At 44.4% G+C, this 18,283-nt stretch overlaps 1 protein-coding gene across 1 annotated transcript in view; it reads left to right on the top strand.

Moving 5' to 3' along the window:
* Positions 1-14,089, top strand: part of mrps15 (mitochondrial ribosomal protein S15) — a 49,732-nt gene extending 35,643 nt beyond the window's left edge. The window contains exons 6-8 of the mRNA XM_068011090.1: positions 5,976-6,034; positions 8,956-9,147; positions 13,869-14,089. Of these exons, the coding sequence (XP_067867191.1) occupies positions 5,976-6,034; positions 8,956-9,147; positions 13,869-13,982 (365 nt within the window). The 3' untranslated portion in view covers positions 13,983-14,089. The remainder of the gene's footprint in view (positions 1-5,975; positions 6,035-8,955; positions 9,148-13,868) is intronic.
* Positions 14,090-18,283: the final 4,194 nt, after the last annotated feature.

Genomic DNA, 18,283 nt, shown 5'->3' with positions numbered 1-18,283 from the left:
TCCCATTCTATCGCCGTTCAGATAAACTGCCTTTCTGTTTTTGCCACCAAAGTGGATAACCTCATATTTATCCACATTATACTGCATTTGCCATGTATTTGCCCACTCACTCAACCTGTCCAAATCACACTGGAGCTTCTTTGCATCCTCCTCACAGCTCACACTCCCACCCAGCTTTGTGTCGTCTGCAAATTTGGATATATTACATTTAATTCCCTGATCTATATCATTAATTTATATTGTGTTTCCTTAAAACAATTTTTGAAAAGACCTAAAACTGTTCAGTTTCTCCTCTAGCAAGTTAGAGAGATTGAGCAACCTGCTTTAACTCATTCTTTGAATCTGTGCTGTACTTCCATAAATAAGATTGTTACAAGAAATTTCATCACGATGATGTTTATGTAAGAGTTGTTTTAAATACTACAAATGATAATAAAAACTTGTTTTAGAGAAATATATTTTAATGTGATGGCATTATTCCCGCTTAGGCTGCTTCACCTTGTCATCTAGCAACCATCCTTCACTTTCCCAATAACCTGAACTCCAATCTTCCTAATTCCCTTAGTTTTCTGCCCCAGGTGCAGTGCGACAAGCAAACAATAATTAGTAAGTTTATAATGAGGCTTGCTTGAAGAATTCCACAAGTTTAAATCGAAATTCTAATCCTGTTCTCTTATGGAGCATCTCATTCAGTTGTTGACCAGCTGTATTGATCCAAAGCAGGTGTGTGTATGTTGATGAGCTCCTCACTATATAGGGTGGTCTTGCTTTCATAGCCCATATGAGGGTAATAATACCTTGTGATGTGGTATGAAACGAAAGGTCATCAGCAGCGAGTAACTCCGATGGCAGTCGGAATAGATCTCAACATTTGCTGCAGTACAGTATTGTCCATCCATGCTGTAGCTGTCTGGCAACCAGAAATGGTTTCAATTTCTCCACTTCACTGGGCATGGCATAGTTGAATCTGGCAAGTTTCCAGAAAGCTGCTCCAGGTATTTATCACCTTTGGACAGTCCACCAATAGTTGAATAACCTCAAACATTACTTCCCTAAACAATCAGTTCACTATATGCTGTGTACATGTCCTTGCACTTTCCATCTAAAGACAGAGGGCTCCAAGCAACAACAGAGTATTCACAAAGCTGACCAGCAGCAGAACAAAACTGCCATAATTACCAGTTTACAATAACCATCAACTCTATAACTCAGCATGGATATGTCTATTGCTGTGATATATTTGGAACAGAGGAAACTGGAATTAGAGGAGAGAGAGAAAAAGAGAAGGAACGTGAAGAGAAAGAAAGCGAGGAGAGAGAGGAAGACTGAAGAAGGAACGAGAGAGAGCGAGAGAGAAAGAATATTACGGAATGAATGTGAAGAAAGAGAGCTGAAGCAGCTTGAGTAACTAGGGGGCAACAGAGTAACCCCAGTGAAAGCATGGCCAATATGGAGGAGCATAATTCAGGGCTGGGTACAGAATTGTTAAAACTAGTTCAACTAATTCCAAGATTCAGTGAGGAGGATGTAGAAGAATTTTTTGTGTCCTTTCAGAAACTGGCAAGGCAGCTAAAATGGCCAGCTGAGACCAGACCTCTTTTACTGCAAAGCAAGCTAACTGGAAAAGCCAATGAGTTTTATTCCCTGTTGCAAGATGAGAGTTCATCAAATTATGAACTGACAACAAGTGCTATCCTCGGGGCATATGTATTAGTACCCGAAGTCTATGCCAAAAGTTTAGAACCCTCGAGAAGCAAGCTAATCAAACTTAGCTGGAGTTTGAAAGAAGTAAGCAGCTGGCTTTTGACCAGTGGCTGAAGGCTCTTAAAGCATAGCTCAGCTATGAGAATCTCAGAGAAGTAATTCTGTTAGAGGAATTTAAAAAGTCTCTCCCACTCTCCATAAAGACACATATAGAGGAGCAGCGGGATCAGGGAGCCCGGCAAGCGGCCGTTCTGGCTGATGAGTTTGCTTTAATTTATAAGTCGGTTTCCCAGGGGAGCACCTTTCCTAATCACCCTCACAAATCCGAAATGGACAAAGGGTGGGAAGGTGATATGAGCCCAAGCAGTCCTGGGAGAGAAAGGAAAGCAGGAGACACAGGGGGACCTCCTCCAGCCAAAAATGAAGGTGCTGTGAGCAAGAGTGAGACCTGGAGACCTGTGTGCTTCTATTGTAATAAAGCAGGACATTTAAGAGCTGACTGCTGGAAACTAAAGGGAAAACTGGTAGGGTTAATCAGGGCACACCCACTCAGCGAAGAAGAGACCCTGATAGAAAGCACAGCAGAACAAGCTGTGGCTTCAGCTGCAGTAAGAGTGCAACCCAGGAAGCTTACTACTGCAAGTGCAGGAAAATTTAACAGGATTCCTGAGGGCTATCAGGGTTTTGTGTCTGAAGGAAAAGTAACCTCCTCGAGTGGGGCAAGCAAGCCCATAGTGATTCTGAGGGACACAGGGGCCACTAGATCCCTTTTACTGGGAAAAGGCCTGACCATTTCCCCCAGAGAGTGCAGTGAACACTAGAATGGTGATGAATGGTATTGGAGGGCAATGTATCCCTGTACCTGTACACTGGGTGCACCTGGAGAGCAACCTAGTTTCGGGACCGGTGACCGTAGGGATTATCCCAGGTTTGCCTGTGGACGGGGTTGACCTGCTCCTAGGTAATGATCCCTTCCCCCTTCCCCCCCAGTAGTGAAAGAAAGACCACAGGAGGTCAGAGAGATAGGGCAGTAGTGGAAGACAGACCCCTGCAGTTTCCCTGAATGTGTAGTGAATCAGGCCATGATCAAACCAGCTCCCCCAGAGGAGACTGCATTGGCACTGCAGGCAGATGGCTATGAGGTCTGCCTGTCTGACACTTCCTTTGGAAAGTTAGGAGACCCAGGGAATGAATTAAATGGATTTTCCCTAGGTGAGGCTCAGCGAGCCAACCCAGTATTGCGAGAGTTAGCACAGGCTGCCCAGTCTGAAATTGAAGCAGAGGGAGTCCCTGATTGCTGCTATTTAAAGAATGAGATACTGATGAAGAAATGGAGTTCTCCTCGCAGACCTGAGAGCAAGGAGTGGACAGTAGTTCATCAGTTAGTGGTGCCGCGCAGGTACTGGAGAGAAATATTAAGAAGGGCCTACGAGACTACAGTAACTGTACATGCCAGTATACGAAAGACCAAAGCCCACATAAGACAAAAGCAAAATACTGCGGATGCTGGAAATCTGAAACAAAAACAAGAAATGCTGGAATCACTCAGCAGGTCTGGCAGCATCTGTGGAAAGAGAAGCAGAGTTAACGTTTCGGGTAAGTGACCCTTCTTCGGAAACGTTATCTCTGCTTCTCTTTCCACAGATGCTGCCAGACCTGCTGAGTGATTCCAGCATTTCTTGTTTTGGCCCACATAAGACAGCAGTTTGACTGGCCAAAACTCCACAAAGATGTGGTGGAGTACTGCAGGAGTTGTCACATGTGCCAGGTTGAGGGGAAACCCCAACTTACAGTGAAACCTGCACCCCTAAGTTCTCTACTGTTATTAGGAGGACTACTGAACTGTAAGGGACCCCTGCCAAGAACAAAGGGGACAGGCAGGCCCACGGCTGGCAAAAGGTTAGACAGGGAGGGTGAAAAAGTGACCAAAAGGGGAGGTTCAAGGAAGTCTGGGAGGAATACTGGATGAAACTCCCCCAACTACTGTCTGGTCAGCCAACCCCGAAAAATGTGAAAAGTTAGACCCCACATCCTCCTATGTAAATGCAGGAGGCGTTGGCGTACTGGTATTGTCACTGGACTAGCAACCCACAGCCCCAGGTATTGCTCTGGGGACATGGGTTCGAATCCCACCACAGCAGAAGGTGGAATTTGAATTCAATTAATAAATCTGGAATTTAAAGCTAGTCTAATGATGTCCATGAAACCATTGTTAGTTGTTGTAAAAACCCATCTAGTTCACGAATGTCCTTTAGGGAAGGAAATCTGCTGTCCTTATGTGACTCCAGATCCACAGCAATGTGGTTGACTCTTACATGCCCTTGAAATGGCCTAGCAAGCCACTCAGTTCAAGGGCAATTAGGGATGTGCAATTAATGCTGGCCTGGCCTGTGACGCCCACATCCCATGAAAAAAAGACACAAGAAGCATCCCACCAGAGTTGCTAACAGCATTTACAGGAACCTGCAGAGACAAAGAAAGACCTCTAGGGGGCAGAGAAACCGTGAAGGTGATGCCTCACCTCGTCGAAGTGTCCCAGGGAGTGCAATAGAGTCTGTACAAATACCTGCAGGCAGGAGTGTCCTCCGGGGCAAAGGGGAGATTAGCAAAGAAACCTCCCCCACAATCAGAACCAAAGAAAACCACCTATTCCCCAAAGTCAAAAGCCTTTGTATGATTCAGCAAAGCACTGAAAGAGAATTCAGGATAGACCCGCCACTACTGACTCTCCTGAGAAAAAAATTCCAACTTGGGGCTAATGAAATCTAACCCCCCCACCCCCCCCCCCCCCCAACTTTTCAGACCTCAACAGGAACAAATACCCTAGACAACCATGGAAATGGGCAAACGGAAGGGAAACTACCCCAAAAAAGAGCCACGTTTATTGGGAAGCCAAAAAAGGGGCGATTTTGATAAGCTTTCGGTTTTGTGAATGAGAGAAATGCATGGTTTTTTTTCTGTATTTTTCTCTCGACCCTTTTAATGAAAAGTGCTTTTCTCATCGCATTTCATTCTGCTGGGTGTGGAGGTGTCATAGAACATAGAACATAGAACTAGGCCCCCACCTGCTAAGAATGAGGCACATCAATTTTGTCATGAACATTGATTTTTAACTGTTGTTGAAGTGAGGAAATTACATGTTGAACAGATCAGCCGTGGCTGGAGAAAAAACATTTTACATATTTACAGACATCGAAGGTGAGGAAGCGCATTCCAGGGCCTGTGAAGGAGGATACAATCCACAAGATCCAGGACTGGTTAGGCCTGCTGGTCACATGACTACCTGGCTGTTCCAGGTTTTTTAACTGGCCGCAGAGTTTGAAGGCAGAGTGCCTGTTTGCTTCTGGACTGAGAAGATCTCTCCTGTCTGCCTGTTCCCATCTCTTTCTCACAAGCTTCTGAATCCACTGAAGACATATGAACCCCAAGAGAGAAAAGGCTCCTACAGCGAACAATGTTTAAGAAGAATACTGGGCCCGAACGAAAAGCAAGATCTACCATTTTTCTTCTTTAAGCCTTATAATTGTAAAGTAGCGAAAAGGGATTCACCAAGGGGGAGCTGGGAACACGGTGTGTTTAAAATTAAACCCTGTTACAGTAAGACCAGGCGAAGGCTGAAAGGGAACCCTAGACCTCTTCCTCACTTGGTCGTAACAGCCATATTCACCGATGGTCAGCCCTAAGAGTCCAGGCTCCTCTACCTGCAGTTGGTCTTTTTAAAACAACCAACAGCTCCCAGCTTGTCGTCTCAAAACAACAGCTGGCAGTTTTTGCTTCTACTCACTGCAGAGAGTTCTTCTAAACTGAAACCTGAGCTTCAGTCACATGTCTCTGATCATAAGACTGTGTTTTTCAAACTGGTTAGGACCAGCCTTGTCTTTTCCAGAACTCTCTTTCATTTCCAGTAAATGACTGTCTCAGGAAAAAAAACACAAGCTTTGAATACAAAGTCATAGGACCTAACAGTCCATTCAACAGGTCAGCTATGTAGAACAGTCTGCACACAAAATCTCCATCACAATTGAGCAGTGTGCCCTTTTTAGGCCACTTTCCCCCAGGTGATGCCTGACTAGTGGCTTTAACCTGGTCTGTGTCTTAACTGTTAAATATCATACCGTGTAATGTCAAGAGAGGCCAGATTCTTTCCATTATGTGCAAGTGCTTGTAAAGAACATGCTGGGAGCTTTCTGATGCCTGAAATAGTTCTGCATGGAGGTACAGACTAGTATGTGTTAAATTATTGGAGTCTAACGATCTCTCTCTCCTCACAGTTGCCATATTAACAGCAAAAATTCGGAATTACCAAGAGCACCTGCAGGTACACAGGAAGGTGAGTACCACAAATTGCAAAAGTGGCTCACGCAATGAGTGGGATTTTAACACTGCACCGGGACACTGTAAAACTGAGACACATCTTTGTGGTCTCTCCCTGTGTTGTAGTTTCCAGGCCCAGCTGCACTCCAGGCTCTGTGCCTCCTCGTGCTGCCAGACAATTGGCTCCACACCCCCTCCCTCTCCCCCCCCACCACCCCCCCCCCTCCCCCAGTGAACACCAGCTGAAGACAGTGTAGGAAGAGAGGTACGGGGAGGGGATTTATTAGGAGCGTAGTGCTGAGCTGCACCCTGTCAGTGCTTTCAGTTCAGAGAACTTTCAGCACTGTTGGTCCTGTGTCTGGTGAGGTGAACAACACTTACTCAGTGGGTAATTGCACTGCTAGTTATCAGACTGAGTCACAACAGGCTCAAACCCACGATACTCTGACTCGCAAGAGAGAGCTCTTACTCAGCCAGGGCTGATGCCAGTGGCCTGTTAAACTGCTATTAGTCCATTCTCAGTTCCTGTTTTTTTTTACTTCGTTACATTTTGCAATTTTGTCACTTTTACTGTCTGATAGAGATTTCAGTTCATGGACAAACCGTTTCTTGTGGGCTTGCTTCATCACCTTGGCTTGTGACAGTAAAGGTGATGACACAATGATTCTGATTGATGTCTCAATTTGCACACATCTTTAAATGAAATCCTCATATTATCTAGCTTCCTCTTAGATTTATCTTTGCTATTTGCCTCATCATCTACATGTGGTTGTGAGTTCCACATTCTATCCACTCTCTCAGTAAAAAAAGTTTCTCCTGAATTTCCTATTGGATTTATTAGTGACTATCTTGTATTTATGGCCCTTAGTTTTGGTGAGCCAAACAAGTGGAAACATCTTCTCTACATCTACCTTATCGAACTCCTTGATAATTTAAAGAATTCTATCCAGTCAACACTCCGCCTTCACTTTTCTAGAGAAAAGAGCCCCAGCCTGTTCAGCCTTTCATGATAGCTATAACCTCAGTTCTCGTATCATCCTTGTGAATGTCTTGACACATTCTCCAATGCTTCTATATCCTTTTTATAATATGGAAACCGAAACTGTTCACAGTACTCCAAGTGTCATCTAACCAAGGTGCAATACAAGTTTAACACAACTTCTTTGCTTTTCAATTCTGTTCTTCCAGGTATGCACTTTAATGCATTGTTTGCAGATATTCTGGCTGATAGTTCCCTTTTTGATCAGGGTCAGGTCTGTTACAGTCAATAGTTTTGCGAATATGAAGCCCGCCTCATTCCGCTCAGCACAGAAGGGGTTTACTGTATGCCTGTTGTAACTCCAAAACATGTTTGTATTGGTTTGTGGAATTACCCACTCCAGAACTTAGGTGCAAAATCTAGACTGACACTCCAGTGCAGCACTAAGGGAGTACTGCACTGGAGTGTTAGTCTAGATTTTGCACCCAAGTCCTGGAGTACTAAGGGAGTACTGCACTGTCAGAGGTGCTGCTTTTTGGGTGAACCATTAAGCCAAAGCCCTGTCTGCCCACTCAGATGAATGTAAAAGATCCCACAGCACTATTTCGAACAAGAGCAGGGGTGTTACCCCCGGTGTCCTGGACAATATTTATCCTTTATTCGACATCACTGGTCATTTTTACATTGCAGTTTGTGGAAGCTTCCTGTATGCAGATTGGCTGTCAACGTTTCCTACAACATTGACTCAGCTTCAAAATAGTACTTCATTAGCTGCAAAACACTTTGAGATGTCTGTTGTGAAAGATGCTGTATAAATGCAAGTCTGTCTGTCTTAGCACAAGCTTGTGTGGCGTGATGGGTTCTTCCCTTGTTCGCTGTCCGATCCTGTGCCTTCAGACCACAGTAGACCCATGGAAGGCAGTGGAGTCATGTAGCAGGATAGTGTCCATCTTCTCAATTGACCCCCTTAGGGTTTGCAGGAAAGTAGAGGCAAAGGGTGATGTGAATGAGGCACACAACTCCATAAAATCCAGTGTAAAGTTCAAGTATTTGAGTCCCCACCACTACTCTAATATCATTCTTGTGCTCACTCCCCATGGCCTTTAATATCCCACCCAATTTAATCCCACTCTCATCACTCCCATACCCTCTAATATCCCATCCAGTCTAATCCCATTCATTCCGTCTCCATACTGTATAATTCTTTTTTCAAATCTCCTCAAAAAATAAAAAAAATTAATGGACTGCTTCAGTGACAGTTTATGACCAAACCTTCACAAAGAAGTAATTTTTTCTACTTTCCCCATTCATTCTTTTTGTAGTTATCTTAAATTATGCCTCTTATTGTCTGACCAATGAGTGGAAAAATCTCTTTGGAGCAGCATAGAGGGAGCATTACTCTGTATCTAACCCATGCCATACATGTTCTGAGAGTGTTTGATGGGACAGAGTAGAGGGAGCTTTACTTTTTACATAAAATTTATACAACAGGAGAAGTGCTGATGGTTTTAAAGGTAGTGCCAACTTGTAGAAACCCAGGGGCTGGAAGAGGCGATTGGGCCTGTGCTAACCTCAAAGGAATTTTCTAGTCCCATTTTCCTCTCTTTCCTTATGTCTTTTTAATATTTTTCTTTGTGCTTATCTAAATTCTGTGGTCAGTTGGATTTTAATGGCCCATGTAATGGTTTCTCTATTCTAAAATCCTTTTAATGAAAAGTCGTATATTAACATCCCATCACACACTGCTTAAAATGAAGGGAGCGCAATATTATTATTTGTGACTGGTTTATATTTCGACTTCCACTCAGCAATTACATAACCTTTGATTTTGCCCCCTCAGCCTCAAACACAAACTTGGTACTAGGGTGCAGCATTGCAGGGTATTTATTGGTTCATGTAGTAATTACACACTCCAGTACATATTTCTAAGATGCTCAGGCATGTTTATTCTTGAACAGGATAAGACCAACAAACGTTACATGCTGATGGCAATCGACAGGCGGAAGAAGCTGTTGAAGTATCTGCGGCGAACACGCTATGAGGTGTTTGAGAACGTGTGCACCCAGCTAGGCATTCAGTACACCTTCCCCCCAGAGTATTACAGGAGGGTGACACAGCGATGGGCAGCCAAGAAAGCTTTGTGCATAAGGGTAAGGAGATCAACCAGCTGGGCTCAATGTGACGGCTCAACAGGGGCTAAATATTAAAATAATGTGGAGAGTTGCAAATTGCTTTGACTCCCTGGACAAGGAAGGGGAAAATTGGTCAGGGAGGCCTCTTCTGATCCTCACTCAATGCATCCGATATGGATATCAGTTGATATCAGGTGATTGCAGGATCAGGCTGTGTTGGGTTGACCGCCATGATGGAATAGCTCATCAGTGACCACTGGCTGGACTAACGGAGGCCGTGGTACTGGAGGATGGCCGTTGTCCATGGGACAATGCACCAGCATCAGTTGACACTGTGGTGAGATAGCAGTAGACATGTAGTGTTGGTGCTTTACACAGATTTCAGATTGAGCCCAGTTTTATAATACAATTATATAATGACCGCTGAGGCCTTTACTGCTGGTGCCACCTCAGTATTGTCTTCCTACTGTAAAACTAGGCCCTAAACTCTGGAATTCCATCCTTAAGTGTCTCTACCCCTCTGTGCTCCTTTAGGATGCTCCTTAAAACCCACCTCCATGACCAACCTTTTGGTCACCTGTCCTAATATCTCTTTAGGTGGCTCAGTGTCAAATTTTGCATGCTAATTGCTACTGTGAATTGCCTTGGAACATTTTACTACATTTAAAGCTGCTCTATAAATGCAAGTTGTTGTTGAACTGCAATGATGTCAAGAAATTGGTTTGAGAAAAGGCTGTGGAGAGGCTAGAAGTTTGATATTCGATCAGGTCACAGAACACTTACAGCTGGGGGCGGAAGGCCAGTTGACCCATCCTAGACATTCCATCCAGACAGAAACTGCACTTACCTCCACTCCCAACCTTTTCAGTGCTTCTCGAAAGTACTATTGATACCGGGTGTAGATGGAATCAGGCTTAGCCATGATGCCTGCACAGTTGACTAGCCTGTCGTGCGACACTGTCTAGACTTGTGCATGAAGAATGGTCACTTGGGTGATGTATGATGGCTGTCTGGTGCCAGTGGAACTGCAGCTCCGCAACAGACGATACCCAGCCTAATCTTGAGTAATTAGCCAGCTGTCCATATGACTAAACGCTGCAGTAAAGGAAGTGGATTTCATAGAAGTCTCATAGGAGTGTTTGCTATAAAAGGTTTGATGAAAAGACAAATGGCAAAATGTTGATGATACGCAGCAGGTTTGAGGTGGGAGGGGAAAGATCCAGTTGTTGTGGTTCACGTAGGTACCAACAATGTAAGTAAGACTAAGAAAGAGGTTCTGCTGAGGGAGTGTGAGCAGCTAGGGACTAAATTACCACAAAGCTGGTAAGCTCTGGATTTCTACCTAAACCTTGAGCAAATTGGCATAGGGTAAATAAGATCTGAGAGTTGAAAGCGGGGCTCAAAGATTGGTGTGGGAGAAATGGGTTTTGCTTCATGGGGTACTGGCACCAGTACTGGAGAAAGAGAAAGCTGCTCCATTAGGGTGGGCTTCACTTCAGCCATGCTCGGACCAAATAAAAAAGAAGCATATTATCTAAATGGTGAGAGATTGCAGAGCTCTGAGATGCAGAGAGATCTGGGTGTCCTTGCGCATGAATCACAAAAGGTTAGTATGCAGGTACAGAAAGTAATTAGGAAAGTTAATAGAATGTAATTGTTTATTGCAAGGGGAATTGACTACAAAAGTAAGGAGGTTATAAGGAGGCTTCAGGGCATTGGTGAGACCACATCTGGAGTACTGTGTACAGTATTGGTCTAATTTAAGGAAGGATGTAAATGCGTTGGAAGCAGTTCAGAAAAGGTTTGCGAGACTAATACCTAGAATGGACGGGTTGTCTTATGAGGAAATGTTGGACAAGCTAGGCTTGTATCTGCTGGAATGTGGAAGAGTAAGAGGCGACTTGATTGAAACATAAGATTCTGAGGAGTCTTGGTAGGGTGGATGTGGAAGGGATGTTACCTCTCGTGGGAGAATCTAGAACTAGGGGTCACTGTTTAAAAATAAGGGGTCACCCATTTAAGACAGAGTTGAGGAGAATTTTTTTCTCTGAGGGTGGTGAGTCTTTGGAACTCTCTTCCTCAAAAGGCAGTGCTAGCAGAGTCTTTGAATATTTTTAAGGCAGAGGTAGATAGATTTTTGATAAGCAGAGGGATGAAAGGTTATTGGGGTTAGGCGGGAATGTAGAGTTGAGGTTACAATCAGATCAGCCAAGATCTTTTTGAATGGCCGAGCAGGCTCGAGGGGCTGAGTGGCCTACTCCTGCTCCTAATTCGTATGTACGTTCATATGTAAAGCCCTGGAAAATCGGATAACTAGGGCTGTAAATAGTGTGTTAAACTAAATTGTGGGGGAGGGTTCAGATGAGGGGAAATTTAGAAAGTTAGAGAAAAGACAAGGCAATAGTGCATGGTAGCGAAATGGGGAATGATAACTAGAGTGTGGCAGGAAGGGACAGAGAGTACAAGTTTAACCACTCCAGCAAATAGGGTCAGAGGAGAGAAAAATGGTAAAAATACAAAATTAAAGTCTCTTTATCTGAATACATGCAGCTTTCATAACAAGATAGGTGAATTGATGGCACAAATAGAAATAAATGGGTTTGATCTGATAGCCATTACAGAGACATGGTTGCAAGGTAACCAAGGCTGGGAACTGAATATTCAGGGTACTTGACTGCAGTTGTACTTTGGAAGGTTGGCAGAAAGGAAAAGGAGGTGGGATAGCTCTGTCAATAAAGGATGAGATCAATATAGTAGTGAGAAATGATCTTGGCTCAGAAAATCAAAATGTAGAATCAGTTTGGATGGAGATGAGAAATGGCAAGGGAAAGAAGTCACTGGTGGGAGTATTCTGTAGGTTCCCTTACAGGAGCTACACTGTAGAACAGAGTATAAATCAAGACATAATAGGGGTTTGTAAGAAAGGTACTGCAATAATTGTGGGTGACTTTACTTTTCATATAGTTTGCACAAATCAAATTGGCAAAGGTAGCCGTGAGGTTGAGTTCATAGAGTGTACTAGGGATAGTTTCTTGGAACAATATGATCTGGACCAGGCTACTTTAGATCTGGCAATGTGTATTGAGACAGAATTAATGAATGATCTCATTGTAAAGGAATCCTCCAGGCAAGAGTGATCATAACATGATAGAATTTAGCATTCAGTTTGAGGGTGAGAAACTTGGGTCTGAAACAAGTGCCTTAAACTTAAATAAAGGCAGTTACAAAGGTTTGAAGACTGAGTTAGCTAAAGTGGACTGGGAAAATAGGTTCAAAGGTAAGATGGTGGATAAGCAGTGGCAGACATTAAAGGAGAAATTTCATAATTCTCAACCAAGATGTATTCCATTGAGGAAAAAAGACCATGAGAAGGATGAACCATCTGTGGCTGACTAAAGTTAAGGATGGTATCAGATTGAAAGAAAAGGCATACAATTTTGCAAAGATTAGTGGTTGGTTAGAAGATTGGGAAAAGTTTTAGAGATCAGCAAATAATGACTAAAAAGAATTGAGAAAATAGATTGAGAATAAACTAGCAAAAAATATAAAAACAGACTGTAAGGGCTTCTACAAGTATATAAAAAGGAAGAGAGTAGCTAAAAGTAAGCATTAGTCTCTTATTGGATGAGACTGGGGAATTAATTCTGGAAAACAAGGAAATGGCAGAGACTTTGAACAAAAATGTTGTATCTGTCTTCATAATAGACACTAAAGGCATCCCAATAATAGTAGAAAATCAGGGGGCTAAAAGAGAGGGAGAAACTTAAAATAATCATCATCACTAGAGAAAAAGTGCTAGGCAAACTAATGGAACTAAAGGCTGATAAGTCCCCTGGATTTGATTTGATAGGCCTGCATCCTAGGGTCTTAAAAGAAGTGGCTGCAGAGAGAGTGGATGCATTGGTTGTAATCTTCCAAAATTTATTAGATTCTGGAGAGGTCCCAGCGGTCTGGAACTTCCTCCAGAAAGGAGGGAGATAGAAAGCAGGAAACTACAGGCCAGTTAGCCTGACATCTCGAGTCAGTTCAGACAAGGTTCACTAGGTTGATTTCTGGGATGAAGGGGTTGTCTTATGAGAAAAGGTTGAGCAGGTTGGACCTATATACATTGCAGTTTAGATGAATGAGAGGTGACCTTATTGAAACATACAAGGTTCTGAGGAGGCTTGACAGGGTGAGGCTGAGAGGATGTTTCTCACTTGCGGGGAAATCTAGAGCTGGAGGCACAGTTTCAGAATAAGGTGCTTCTCATTTTAGACAGATGAGAAGGAATTTCTTCTCTGAGGGTTGTTAATCTTCGGGAATTTTGTACCCCAGAGAGCAGTGGAAGCTTGGTCATTGAATATATTCAAGTCTCAGATAGACAGATTTTTGAACTGTAGGGGAATCAGAGGTTATGGGGAACAGGCAGGAAAGTGAATTGAGGCCATGATCAGATCAGCCACCATATTGAATGGCAGAACAGGACCAAGGGATGGTATGGTCTACTCCTGCTCTTATTTCTAATGTTCTTATTGTTAGCGTTTTGGGTGGAAATCATTCATTAAACTGGACTGGGCAATGAGGAAAACCCCTGTCATGACTGATGCAACCAAAGGGGAGAAAAGAGCAGCTTGTCCCAAACAGAGGGAGCCAGTGAGGTTAAAAGCTGTGTGGATTATATGAGATGGAAAAGGCTGGATGTGCATGCTTACAAACAAACACACACTCAAACTCACTAATCTTTTGCCTTGTTTCAGGTGTTCCAGGAGGTGCAGAAACTGCGTGCTGCTGAACGGCAGAAGAAGGCGGCAGCAGCTGCAGAGAAAGTCCAGTCCGTCAATAAGGAAGGGAATGAAGGTACGCCAGTGTAATCAGAAGGGCATGTGGAGCATTCACTGCTGGGCCGAGTAAACAACAACTGTATTTTAATAGACAATAGAACTCCAGTGTAAGATTAATAAATATTTATCTCTTTAAATCTCTTTTGCACTCTGTTTTAAAACTTCCGTGAAGAAAACCGTGGTCACCATGAGATGTGTAAGGTAAAGCCCGTTGATGTCAATAAACGAATCTGGTACTTCTAACACCCATGTTTCCCAGATCAATGAAATGAGTTAGATGACTTCTACCTCTTCCTGGCTGCCCACCCACTCAAGACCTGCTGCAACCTCTCAACCTCGAGGTTTGACGTCACCTGGATCTTCCTCAGATTTCCCCCGGCAATAGAACATCACAGAACTGCAGAGGTCAAATCAGAGCAGCGATTTGCATCAGTTCAGATGCTGTATTGGAGTCCAGGGAGGGTGAAACAAAAAGAAAAAGTGTTGGAAATACTCAGCAGATCTGGCAGCATCTGTGGAGAGAGAAGCAAAGTTAACGTTTCAGGTCTGTAAGCTTTCATCAGAACTGGCAAAGGTTAGAAGAGAATCAGGTTTTAAGCAAGTGAAGGGGAGGGGGTTGGGGAGAGAACAAAAGGGAAGATGTTTGATAGGGCAGGAGAGATTAAATAACAAAGCTGTCCTGGGACAAAGGCAAAGAGTGTGTTAATGCTTGTGGTGAAAGACAAAGCATTAGTCCAGAAAGAGTGTTAGTAGCAGAATAATGAGCAGCTCTGACTACAGGAAAAGCAGGCACGTGGTTAAAAAATAAAATATAAAAAAAAGGCCAGTCATGCTCTGAAGATATTGAACTCAATGTTCAGTCCACAAGACTGTAGAGTGCCTAATCAAAAGATCAGGTGCTGCTCCTCGAGCTTGCGGTGATGTTCACTGGAACACTGGAGCAGACCAAAGACAGAAATGTTGGCATGAGAGCAGGGGGGGGAAGTGTTGAAATAGCAAGCAACCGGAAGCTCAGGGTCATGCTTTCGGACTGAGCAGAGGTGTTCAGCAAAGCGGTCACCCAATCTGTATTCGCTGTTCCCAATGTAGAGGAGACCACATTGTGAACAGCGAATACAGTATACTACATTGAAAGAAGTGCATGTAAATCGCTACTTCACCTGAAAGGAGTGTTGGGGCCTTGGGATAGTGAGGGGAAAGAAGGTAAAAGGGCAGATATTACACCTTCTGCACTTGCACAGGAAGGTGTCGGGGGTCATGGAGGAGAGGACCAGGGTATCGTGGAGGGAACGATCCCTACGGAATGCTGACAGGGAGGGGGAAATGCGTTTGGTGGTGGCATCATGCTGGAGGCGGAGGATGATCCTCTGGATGTTGAGGCTGGTGGGGTGGAAAGTGAGGACAAGGGGAACCCTGTCGCAGTTCTGGGAGGGAGGGGAAGGAGTGAGAGCAGAAGAGCAGGAAATGGGCCGGACACGGTTGAGGGCCCTGTCAACCACAGTGCGGGAGAATCCTCAGCTGAGGAAAAGGGAAGACACTGCTGTTTGTCATTTTTATAAACGACCTGGATGAGGGTGTAGAAGGGTGGGTTAGTAAATTTGCGGATGACACGAAGGTCGGTGGAGTTGTGGATAGTGTCGAAGGGTGTTGTAGGGTACAGAGAGACATAGATAGGCTGCAGAGCTGGGCTGAGAGATGGCAAATGGAGTTTAATGCGGAGAAGTGTGAGGTGATTCACTTTGGAAGGAGTAACAGCAATGCAGAGTACTGGGCTAATGGGAAGATTCTTGGTAGTGTAGATGAGCAGAGAGATCTTGGTATCCAGGTACATAAATCCCTGAAAGTTGCTACCCAGGTTAATAGGGCTGTTAAGAAGGCATATGGTGTGTTAGCCTTTATTAGTAGGGGGATCGAGTTTCGGAGCCACGAGGTCATGATGCAGCTGTACAAAACTCTGGTGAGGCCGCACCTTGAGTATTGCGTGCAGTTCTGGTCACTGCATTATAGGAAGGATGTGGAAGCTTTGGAAAGGGTGCAGAGGAGATTTACTGGGATGTTGCCTGGTATGGAAGGAAGGTCTTACGAGGAAAGGCTGAGGGACTTGGGGTTGTTTTCGTTAGAGAGAAGGAGGAGGAGAGGTGACTTAATAGAGACATACAAGATAATCAGAGGGTTAGATAGGGTGGATAGTGAGAGTCTTTTTCCTCGGATGAGGATGGCAAACACGAGGGGACATAGCTTTAAGTTGAGGGGTGAAAGATATAGGACCGATGTCAGAGGTAGTTTCTTTACGCAGAGAGTAGTAGGGGCGTGGAACGCCCTGCCTGCAACAGTAGTAGACTCGCCAACTTTAAGGGCATTTAAGTGGTCATTGGATAGACATATGGATGTAAATGGAATAGTGTAGGTCAGATGATCGGCGCAACATCGAGGGCCGAAGGGCCTGTACTGCGCTGTAATATTCTAATTCTAATTCTAATATGAGAGGCGCTGTTGAGGAAGGTTGGATCATCAGAGCAGATGCGTCGGAGACCAAGAAACCGGGAGAATGGAATGGAGTTCTTAAGGAGGCAGGGTGTGAAGAAGTGTACGCGAGGTAGCTGTGGGAGTCGGTGGGCTTATAATGAATATTAGAGGACAGCCTATCCCCAGAGATGGAGACAGAGAAGTTGAAGAAGGGAAGGGAAGTGTTGGAGATGGACCATGTAAAGGTGAGAGAAGGGTGGAAATTGGAAGCAAAGTTGATAAAGTTTTCCAGTTCGGGGCGGGAGCAGGAAACAGCACTGATACAGTCATCAATGTACTGGAAAAAGAGTTGGGGGAGGGGGCCTGAGTAGGACTGGAACAAGGAATGTTCGACATATCCCACAAAACGACAGGCATAACTAGGGCCCACTTGAAGGAAGTGAGTGGAGTTGAAGGAGAAGTTGTTCAATGTGAGAACAAGTTCAGCCAGGCGGAGGAGGGTGGTGGTGGATGGGGACTGGTTAGGCCTCTGTTCAAGGAAGAAGCGGAGAGCCATCAAACCGTCCTGGTGGGGGATGTACGTGTAGTGAGATTGGACTTGCATAGTGAAGAGGAGGCGGTTGGGGCCAGGAAACTGGAAATTGTCAAAATGACGTAGGGTGTCAGAAGAGTCACAGATGTAGGTGGTAAGAGACTGGACTAGCGGAGAAAAGAGAGTCAAGATAGGAAGAAATAAGTTCAGTGGGGCAGGAACAGGCTGAAACGATGGGTCTGCCGGGACAGTCCTGTTTGTGGATTTTAGAAAGGAGGTAGAAGCAGGCTGTCTGGGGTTGCGGGACAATGAGGTTGGAAGCTGTAGAAGGAAGATCTCCAGAGGAGATGAGGTCAGTCGTGGACAGTAGCTTGATGTTCGGTGGTGGGGTCATGGTCCAGGGGGAGGTAGGAAGAAGTGTCTGAGAGTTGGCGCTGAGCCTCTGCAAGATAGAGGTCAGTACGCCAGACAACAACAGCATCACCCTTGTCTGCAGGTTTGCTCACGATGTCGGGGTTAGAGAATGGAGTGCAGCAAGTTCAGAGGGGGACAGGGTAGAGTGAGTGAGGGGAGCAGAGAAATTGAGATGGCCGATGTGTAAGTATATCCTTTCTTAAATGTGGAGACCAAAACTGCACACAATATTCCAGGTGAGGTCTAACCAAAGCCCTGCATGATTTTAGTAAGACTTCTTTATTCCTGTGCTCTAATTCCCTTGTAATAAAGGCCAATATGCTATTTGCCTTCCTAATAGCCTGCTGCACCTGCATGTTAACTTTGTGCGTTCCTTGTACAAATACCCCCAACATCAACACTTACCAGTTTCACACCTTTTAAAAAAATATTCTGCTTTTCTATTTTGACAACCAAAATGAACAACTTTGCATTTCCCGACATTATACTCCATTTGCCATCTTGTTACCCACTCACTTAACCCGTCTATATCTTTTTGCAGCCTTCTCTATGTCCTCCCCACAGCTTACCTTTCCACCGAGCTTTGTATCATCAGAAAACTTTGGTACATTACTCTGTCTCTCCATCCGAGTCATTAATATAGAGTGTAAATAGCTGAGGCCCCAGCACTGATCCTTGCAGCACCCCACTTCACTGCCTGCCAACTTGAAAATGCTCCATTTATGCCCACTCTCTGCTTCCTGTCTGTTAACCAATCCTCCATCCATGCTAACATATTGCCCCAACAGCATGAGCCCTTATCTTGCCTATTAATCTTTTGTGTGGCACCTTATCAAATGCAATTTGAAAATCCAGGTGCACTGCATCTACTGGTTCCCCTTTATCTCGCCGACTAGTTACATCCTCAAAAAAACTCTAA

The sequence above is a fragment of the Heterodontus francisci genome, chromosome 31 (assembly GCF_036365525.1).
Source record: "Heterodontus francisci isolate sHetFra1 chromosome 31, sHetFra1.hap1, whole genome shotgun sequence".
In the NCBI taxonomy this organism is placed as follows: domain Eukaryota; kingdom Metazoa; phylum Chordata; class Chondrichthyes; order Heterodontiformes; family Heterodontidae; genus Heterodontus; species Heterodontus francisci.
This window is presented reverse-complemented; position numbering and strand designations above follow the sequence as displayed.